This window comes from Pinus tabuliformis, chromosome 7, assembly GCF_031772625.1.
Source record: "Pinus tabuliformis cultivar Carrire ecotype Pingquan chromosome 7, CPIR1, whole genome shotgun sequence".
Taxonomy (NCBI): Eukaryota; Viridiplantae; Streptophyta; class Pinopsida; order Pinales; family Pinaceae; genus Pinus; species Pinus tabuliformis.
Window position 1 is genome coordinate 1,316,114,969 of NC_142293.1, and position 10,083 is coordinate 1,316,125,051.

The 10,083-nt window shown below is 32.2% G+C and overlaps 1 protein-coding gene across 1 annotated transcript; it reads left to right on the top strand.

Annotated features, from left to right (window-relative positions):
• The first annotated feature begins 7,597 nt into the window (after positions 1–7,597).
• Positions 7,598–8,933, top strand: LOC149252396 (polyamine oxidase 1-like). The gene is made up of 5 exons (XM_089454138.1): positions 7,598–7,842; positions 7,946–8,086; positions 8,176–8,237; positions 8,338–8,489; positions 8,601–8,933. The coding sequence occupies exons 1-5, from the start codon at positions 7,598–7,600 to the stop codon at positions 8,931–8,933; spliced, it is 933 nt and encodes a 310-aa protein (XP_089310264.1).
• Positions 8,934–10,083: the final 1,150 nt, after the last annotated feature.

Below are 10,083 nucleotides of genomic sequence, written 5' to 3' on the forward strand. Positions count from 1 at the left end.
CTAGATCTTGACACATTTTCTCTCTTTTAACTCCTATACAAGAATATCAAGATTCAATCAAACTAATGTTTATAGGTTTTGGAGCACCTATGTCAACCCTTTTTTCAAATCCCTCTTGTAAATATTTTCATGAATTATAATTCATGTAAATAATATATGTAAATGTAACAGTTTTCTTTGCCATTAAATCACATCCTTAATTTTTGTGGGTTATCCTAAACCATTACAATTCAAATGTGGTGCATAATTTGCATGAATTCAAGTGATTTCAGAAAATTCCAATGAACCATTAATCACACCAAGTGATTTTTCTTTAGTTTTTGTTACATCTCAATTTTTAACTACATGGTATTACTTTCAATGCTTATTTTATTTTAGTTCTATTGTTTCATTGTCCATTTTTTTCATGCTTTGAATCATATTTCCTAGTGCATACAATATAGAGTAGGTAATATGAGAAGTGAGACAACTTGAATTACCTGTATTTTCATGAATTTTTTGAATTGCATTATCTTGTTGTTCTCTCAATGTCTATTGTATATTTCTCACCCCTTCTTTAGCTTTTTCTTGCACTTCCTCTGTGCTTGTCATTTTCTCTCATTTTCAAGATAAAAATATCTAATTTCCCATGTTTGTTGTGAATTGTTGTGTAATTTCCATATTTTGTTATTTTTCTATGCATGCTCATTCAAATTTGCTTTCCTTTCCTTTTTCTGGGGTGGAAATAAGAGCACAATCAAGAAACAACTTGATCTAGCTCCTAGGTTCGTAACATTTTTCATTAATTCCATCGAATATAGTTGGTGTTCATTTGGTGGGTGGTTATATTTGCAGGGGCTTAATCGAGCCTCTTATTAACCGTGTTAATGGCTCGATCGAGGGTGTATTGAACCTTCGATCGAGCTATTTAAAATTATATCTCAAGTTCTCGATCGAGCTGCTAAGCTCCTAAAAAACACAGTTTTATCACCCCTTCTGTAGATTTTTCTGCAAAACCATTTTGTACCCTTGCAAAATTAGAGCATAGTTTATCCTCAAGTGGAAAAGTTGATCATGTTAGATTCGTGAAGGAATCCTCTATCTAATGGAATATTAGTTTAACGTTTTTTAATTCATATTATATTTTCTTCTAATTTCTTTTAAACATAATGTTTGAAATTTTTCTGGATAGTTCAAAGGGGCTAAATAAAAAAGCAATAACATAAAATATACAAAATGAAAATTTTTCAAAAAATACCACTATCTTCATTTATGAGTCCTATTCAAAAGTGTACTTTTGTTTTGAATTTATTTAAATAGTATAAAAAAATACTACGTGAACACATGTGTCTGAAAAATGCAATTTAAATATTAATTCAGCAACTTCCAAAAATAATAAAAAATATAATTTTGCATAAAAAATAAAGTTTTAATATGCATAAATTAATTATCTCTTTGTAGATCACACACACACACACATTTTAGAATAGGTTATGCTAGGTGGAAAAATACACATACCTATTAAGATGTGCGAAAATTTGCAAGGAAAGTAATTTCATTTAATGGAAAATTGATAGATTATACGACACTAAATCATTGAGGGCTTCAATTTGATAAAAGAGTAAAATTTTGAAATTTCATCACCACATTTAGCCCAAAAGTGTAACCTGTCTTCATGAATTCACCCTAAATATATATTTTTTTAATTATTATTATTATTATTTATTTATTTATTTTTATTTTTAATTTTAATTTTTTAATTTTTAATTTTTAATTTTTTTTTTTTTTTTTTTTTTTTAATTATATATATATATATATATATATATATATATATATATATATATATATATATATATAGATATATATATATATATTTTATTATTATTATATATATATATATATATATATATATATATATTTTAATTTATTTATTTATTTATTTTTTCAGTTAAAAAGTTTATATATATATATATATATTAAGAGTGTTTTTCATGATTTTGTGTGCACCGATGATGATTTCATAAATCATAGTTAAAAAATATTGAAATTTTAGTGCCCCATTGAAAATGGGTCATGTTGTTTTAGGTTAAGATTTCAAAAGAGCTATACTTTTAGCCTTTCAAAAAAGTTTCTTTACATAGAATGACCCTTTGTTATAGGTGTGGATTTTTAAGGTTTTTCTTAGTCATGTTATCTGGTTTATAACGTCATGATTAAAAAATGTTGAAATTTTAATGTTTTTTGTACTTATGATATTTGATTTTTATTCCATGGTTGAAAATGTTAGAATTTTATGGTTTTTTGGAGTCATGCTCTTTGCACACTCTTTGATCTTTAATATAATGGTTAAAAATTATTGGAATTGCAAGGTTTTCCATGGTCATGAATTTTGCTTTTAATGCCATGGATGAAAAACATTGGAATTTAACCCAAAAAATAAGGGTAATGTAACATCACCACTTTTCAATTTTGGGGTGCTTTTCATGCTTTTTGCACAATAATAGGGCTTTTCTAGGTTAGAGTTCCCATTTTAAGGTTTTAGTTTTCATTAAGTTGGTAACATTGCTATGGAATGATCGGGCTACTTTGCCACTCCTTCACTAAAATAATGTTATGTATTCTACAAGGATACTGAGAACACTTGATTTTGGAGAAATATTTAGTGTAGAGTGCGTTGCATTAGGTCAAGGAATTGAAGTTGTATTATCATAGGAAGGGATACCATTGTTTTTTTTTTCTTTTTTCTTTGGGGTAAATTTGTATTTCCTTCTAAACAACAATGTACATGAAAATTTTGAACCTTTTAGATCGTTCCTTCACTAGGAAGACCAGACTATCACCAAAATTTTACCGCTTTTATAGAGGCATAATATATTAGGGTACTTAAAAAACCAAATTTGACTATATAAGGATTGAAAAGTGAAGGTATTTGGCCTTGAAAATAAACAGAAAGAAAGAAACAAGGGAATTAGCGACATATTTGGAGACTAAGCGGACAGATCAAGATCCATAGTTGTGACCTGAATGGTATCCTTGTTGTTTCCTTAGGTACCTCTAACTAGGTGAGGGATTCCAAGGTGCTACTTTATAGAATCTAGCCTCTTTTTCAGGTCCTTTTTTGTGATGGTGTAAGTGTGCCTCCATAGAGTGGAGAAGACACTCCCAATGCCTGAACTTGTACATTAGGATTCTACCAAGGAGGAATTTTATATTCCAATATAAATCCATTGTGTGCGTGTTCTAGTTGAAGAAACCACATGTATATCTGATATTTGGTTCCCAATATTCCATCTAAGCAAGATCCTTCATTTCCGAGAGCTGATTCTTGTGGGAGGTTCCTTCTCTCTTAGTATGGGTGAGCTCACACTAGATGGGACCTTGGGTAAGCTCACAAAAATGGGTGACAATTTCCTCCAAATGGTGGTGTATACATGTATTTACTTGATTGGCCCACTCCTAGTAATAGGATACTCCTCTTAGGATGCATGCTCACTGATGAGGCATGGAGGAGAGACCAAGAAAGAAAAGTGGATAGAGGGGCAAGAGAGAAAAGGTGTGACTGTATGGTGTTAGGTAATAAGTCACACATAAGAGAATCAAGGAATAATGAAAAATCACCTAGGATGGCCAAATTTAGAGATATACATAAGTGACTAACATAGAGCGAGCGAGAAAATCCAACCGAGGATATTAGAGGGGAGGTGACATAGGGCCAATATAGGAGACCATCGAAGGAAGGGAAGAAACCTAGATAGTTAGACAATAGGGAGGTCTCATAGGTACTAAAACAATCCAAATTCAGGAACATATGAGCCAAACTAGAATGATATGTAGAGGACAACCAAAAGGAAAAATTTAAATAGGAGAGATGAGACACCAAGAGGCATCTCTAAAACCAAAATAATTCAAGTGCGTATCTAAACAAGACATTTTCTAGCAATATAATGGATTATTACCTTACATACAAAAGAAATCAAACATAAAAGCTGCAACATGCTCACTACACATGCAAGGAGAGAGTGACAAAAATGCAAACCTAAGCTTTTGAACTATCACATGGTAATTTCCATTGATGTTGTAGTTCCAGTCGGAAAGGGAGAGACTTTCCTTTCTATATTTGTGGATGCACACAAAAGATAACAAGTTAGTTCTAGGATAGTTATTGAGGGGATGGGGCAATAGAAGCCCACAATTGAAATTAATAAGAGTCGAGGCTTTCATGATGAACAAGACGGTTTGGAAGCCAACATTGATAGAACAATAAGTATTTTGGGCCATAATGAGTGCCATAAATAGTGGTAAACTTGGTTGATGCTTGGCATGAGTGAACTCTGAGCAAACAATCTAGAGTATTGGATGGAAAACAAGATAGGAGTGTGGATTGTGTAGAGAATTAATTATTGTGACCTTGGGATAATTATTTCCTTAAACATTCTCTACAGGGGCATGCTATCACATCCCCTAGTCTCTTGGACAAGTGTTATGGTGGAAGCCCACAAACCATTAAATTTTAAAAGAAAACAATTCAAATGATAATATTTGATGAAATATACATATGTAAAATAAATGCAAAGAATTTTACATGAAATTAAAAAATGTCAACAGTTTCTTATTAGGAGGAACCTTAAGGTTGAGAAGGAGCATGATAGGCTAAAATACTTCTTTGAAAAAATATTTTCATTATAAGAGAAACAAAAATGGGTAGAAAAGATGCAAGGGTTTTATTTTGAAATAATCTACAAAATGAGAAAGGAAAATGTAATAACATATGCTCTTTCTTGAATAGAAGAAGCATCAAGCTTGTATTATATTACATCCTCTATGCTATTGTGGCTAGAAGAAGCTCATAATGAATGGAAAAATGGCAATAGTACTAAGAAAAAAATAAAATGTATAAAGGGAGTGATGAACTCTATGGAATAGTGGGAATGGAAGGGAAAATACCTTGGTATAAGGATAAATATTTGTATTCCCTCAATCAAAGTTTAAGCAACAAATATTAAGGGATTCCCATGATTCTATGATGATAGGATGTGCTAGCTTCTAAAATATATATCAAACTATTGAAAGAGATTATTTTGGAAGGAATGAAGAAATATATTAAAAAAATTGTAAGGGAATGTCAAGTTTTCCAAATAAATGAAGGAGATATACTAAAATATCTAGGATTACATCAACCATTACACATAGTTAATGAAAGATGGGAATAGATATGAGTGGATTTTATTACATTGTTACCAAAATATCAAGAAAATGATGTCATTTTTTAGGTCATTGTTAGACTCACAAAATATACACATTTTTTTAGACTTGAAAGTACATATACAAAAATATAAGTGGAAGAAATGTTCACAAAGGAAATTCATAGAGTTTATGGTTTTTCTAAATTAATAGTAGGTGATACAGATCCTAAATTCATAGGAAAATTTTGAAATAAATTATGAGATATGAGTGAAACAACGTTGGCTATGAGTTCAACATATCATCCAAAAATAGATGTTAAAACCATAATACTTAAGACATGTTTAGAGCGTACCTAACGATGTTATTATTTAGATAATAAATAACTATAGATGAAGAGGATTCCTCTAGTAGAATGGTGGCATAATACTACCTATTATATATTTACTAAAATGTCACCATCTAAAGCCCTATATGGATATCCAAATTCAAGTATCCTGTACCTTTTGCAAGATAAGTCTAAAATGTAGGAAATTAAAGTCACTTAGGATGAAGAATAAAAAAACATTGAATTTTTTTAAGGAAAACATTCAGATGAAACAAAATAGGATGGAGTAATAAGTAGATACATTGAAGTGAAAGAAAAAATGATGAATACAACCTTATAAGTAATCTACACTTAAGCAAAAGAAGAGTAATAAATTAACTCAAAAGTTTTAGAGACCCTATAATATTATATATAGGATTGGACAAGTAACATATGAGTTATATTTGTGATTTTATCTCATTCATAAGGTCTTTTAAAGTATCTTCCAAAAAATGGTTTTGGGACAAACTATGCCATTGCAAACAAAACTTCCAAAATTATATGAAGGGAAGTTAATTATTCAATTAGAAAAGTTTATATATTAGCATTATCTATCTCATCAAAATATAACCATTATGGAATACCTAATAAAGTGGAAGAATATGCATTTGGAGGAAGTTACAAGGGAAACTAAGTAGTTCTTGAAGTAGAACCTTTAATTTTAGGCTTTTAGGGAAAATACTCTTTAAAAGTGGGGATATGTTAAGGTCTTAATAAGTATTAATTATTAGTTTAACAATTATATGAGTAGGTACATAAGTATCGTTAATTGTACCATTTCAATGTTTTTGTACCCTTTATCTCCTATATATACCATGGGGACCTAGTCTTAGGATGACTATTTCTTGTATTGTGTATTGGATTCAATATAAAAAGATGTTCCCCCATCAAATGAATTCATTATCATTGACTTTTTAGTCATTATCAAGAATTTATATCATAATAATTTGTCTATGGATCAAAATCAAATGTACTTCCTAGTGTGAGGAATTATTTCAACAATGGGTCATCTATGATGCTAATCATGCATTCATTAAATCATCCAATTCACTAAACTTATAACAACATGCAAATATTCTTAGATTTGAATATTTTTTTTAGTTTTTCCTTTATATTATTTTTTTTTTCTAAAAAATTGATAATAAATGGAGGACTCAACCTTGAGAAAGGGTTTTGGATCTTTGAACAATTTGAGATAATTGTAACACATAATTGATTTCAAGATTAGTTCGAAAAATCCTTTAGAGTCAAATTGTTTTGATCAGCTGAATTTATGTGCACTATTTTTTGTCTTGCATTATTTTGTTATTTTTTATTAGTCCCTGCCTGGGACTAATAGCGATCGATCGATCGTTGACCTACCATTACTTGATACTTTGACCGGTTTTTTTTTCGGTGTTTTCGCATTTTAACCTAAGTTTGATGCTCCCAATTTTATTCAACAAAATTTTACCCAAAGTTTTTGGTTCAGCAAACAATTGAGGTCTTATTGCAGCCTTCACGTTGCCCGATGCAAAAATATTGAGGCAATCTTATCTTATCCAAAGTACGCTGTGGTAGGCTGTGGAGGCAAAGTTTGCAATATCATCTTATCCTAAGTTCTTTCTGGGGCCTGTTCCCCGTCAAGCCAGCACCTAATTTAGACATTTGTTCATAGAGATATTTGCATGTTGACCACTTGTCAGAGCCCGTGTTTACCACCCAAGCTTACACAACGTATGGAACCCTGTCAAAGCTTATATCACAAGTAGAAAACCCTGCGAGGAACCTTTCACCTCTGTGTACTCGTTCCTAACTCTGGTGAGTTCTTTTGATCGACATCGAAGCCATTCTTCAAATTTTCTCATCATTCAGTAATTGAAATATTCAGCTCCTTAAGCGCATAGCATGGATTCCTCGATTTCATCTTGCAGTGTCATAATAGTCGGCGCAGGCATTTCAAGTAACCAAACTCAATTGTGTGAACTGGAGGGAAGGATAGTGTGCTTGCTTGGTCTGTGCCTGAAATTGGGTCATCGCTTAATTTATAGTTTCTTATCCGTGTCATTTGTAACTTGGGTTGTAGGAATCATGTCTGCAAAGGTTCTCGCAGACAATGGAACCAAAGACTTCCTCATTTTGGAGGCCTTGGACCGAATCGGTGGGCGGTTAATGAAGCATGAGTTCGCTGGCCTTACAGTAGAGAGTGGTGCAGGGCGGGTAGCAGGCGTTGGGGGTAATAACATGAATCCCATATGGGAACTTGCCAAAAAACACAGCCTCCGCACCTGCTATTCTGATTATAGCAATGCCATATTCAACATATATGATCCCTGGTATTAATCCTAATTAATTTCCTCTATGGCTCACTCTGATGATGTACTAGTCGTTAAGCAGTCCTTTAATTTAATTTAATTTAAGGCTGTTCGTGTATGACAGCGGTGCTCGAGTCCCGGGATCTGTTACAGCAGCTTCCTATGACTTGGCAGTGGATTCTGCTAATCGTGCGTTGGCCATTGAAGCTGCTTCAACAGTGGTTAATTCCGTTTCGCCATTGGAAGAATTGAAATCCGAGGAATTGTAAGTATTCAGGGCTTGATTTCATTATTAATAACTTTTTAATAAATTCGCAGCCTCTAATACGGTTTTATGTTTATGAAATGCTTCAGCGTTCCATCAACGCCATTGGAATTGGCAATAGATTATATTTTGCATGATTTTGAGATGGCAGGTATGCAAGTTTCCATAATCTTCATTTTGGTATAATTACATACACATTGCAATCGTGACTGGTTACTGATTATTAATTACTATTGTTGATACAAAAGTAGAGCCCATCCCGACTTTCACCGAATTTGGGGACAAGGAATTCATGGTTGCTGATGATCGAGGCTACGAACATATCGTCCGTAAATTGTCAGAAGAATTTCTTCAATATTCTGGTAGCGGGCATGTGGTGGATGACCGACTAAAATTGAACAAGGTACAAGCTCAGTGGATTAATGCATAAAGGATAGACAGATCATCGAATTTTCATATTACAGACTGTCGAGCAAAGCAATATTCTGACAGATTTGTACCTTTGATGTTGCAGGTGGTGACAGAAATACAATATACGAACCATGGTGCTATGGTTAAGACAGAAGATGGGTCAATTTACATGGCCAAATATGTTATTTCGTCTGTTAGCCTCGGAGTCCTTCAAAGTGATCTCATCAAGTTTAATCCTCCTCTCCCTGTAAACACACATCGCCTACCCAATTCTGGTTACATAGCTTCAACCCCAGAAGATGTGCCAGGGAAGCCACGCACCGTGGGATCCCACCTGATAGATGCAGGTGCCCAAATGCTTCAGAGCTTCACCCCCGTGACTGACTGGCTTTTTGGCAATGCTGGCTTCATGGGCATTGGAATAAATGGCTGGTAGGAGCAGAGCCCACTTCAGTGTCAGGCTTCATTTGTGCTTGAGGGAGGCCATTCACTTACGACAGGGACTACCGGCTGCATGCAGCACTTGTTTAATATCAGACTTTTAGTAAGGATTTCAATATTTAAATTAGATTTTATGTTAGAATGATTTGTTTGAAGTACTTAAAAAACAATACTTATTTGTTAGTTAATTTTCACATTTGTTGGGTCATAGCGTGTGTATATATATATATAGATATATAAAGGTTACAAATTTATCTATATTGTTAATTAAGTATAGTTTCGTAGAGACTATCTAATGGGTAATATATTCTTGGTTGAATTATTTCTTCAAAGTCTGAGATAGTTTTTATTTATTGTTGCCTCAAGTTATCTTGAGTATAAATTTCTTTAAATAATTATTTCTTTTCTATACTAAATAACCATAAACTTATAAAACAATAATGGAAAAATAAAGCAAAAAACTTTTAAATCCCATCAAATTGTTGTCATAGCATTAATCTTGAGCATTATTCCATACCATATATCGATTATAAATAGGCCTTGTCCTTTCATTTGATCCTTACTATTGAGAATTCGAAATATCTCTCTCTATAAATCCCTAAAGTTAAAATTTCATAGGGAATATATAATAGAAACCTCAGGGTTAAACTGAATTATAAAACTTACAATAGAAGTTAGAGTCTCGGAACATCTACATGGTTTATATCATTTCATATATTTATACTTTGGTATTAGATATTTTGTTGAGTTAACCCTCTTCCTAAGAGGGATTTGGTTTTTTTAATTATGTTCACCCTAGGAAAAGAGCATGAGCCAGTGCAACTTGATTGGGTTTGAAATCCCGGTATGCTTGGGAGAAATTTTTGAGCCATAAAAGTATTGTGCTACTTTTTTGTTGTTGATGATATTTCTTTATGGTTTTTATTGGATTGGTAGGGGTTACTATTCTTGGTGTTAAATAGTGTAACACATTGCATCCCATTATTAATTTCATATTTTGGATGTACATTGTATACATTTCATCATAATCATAAGAGGATGACATTGATATGAGTGGAAATTGTTGGCTATCCTTTCAAATCACCATGGTGTATATATATATGTATATGTATATATATATATATATATATATATATATATATATA

Excerpts from the sequence above, each read along its gene's own strand:
- LOC149252396 (XM_089454138.1), top strand. The coding sequence starts at position 7,598 with ATGTCTGCAAAGGTTCTCGCAGACAATGGAACCAAAGACTTCCTCATT. Across the intron at positions 7,843-7,945 it reads TTCAACATATATGATCCCTG|CGGTGCTCGAGTCCCGGGAT; the intron begins GTATTAATCCTA and ends CGTGTATGACAG. Across the intron at positions 8,238-8,337 it reads GCATGATTTTGAGATGGCAG|AGCCCATCCCGACTTTCACC; the intron begins GTATGCAAGTTT and ends ATACAAAAGTAG.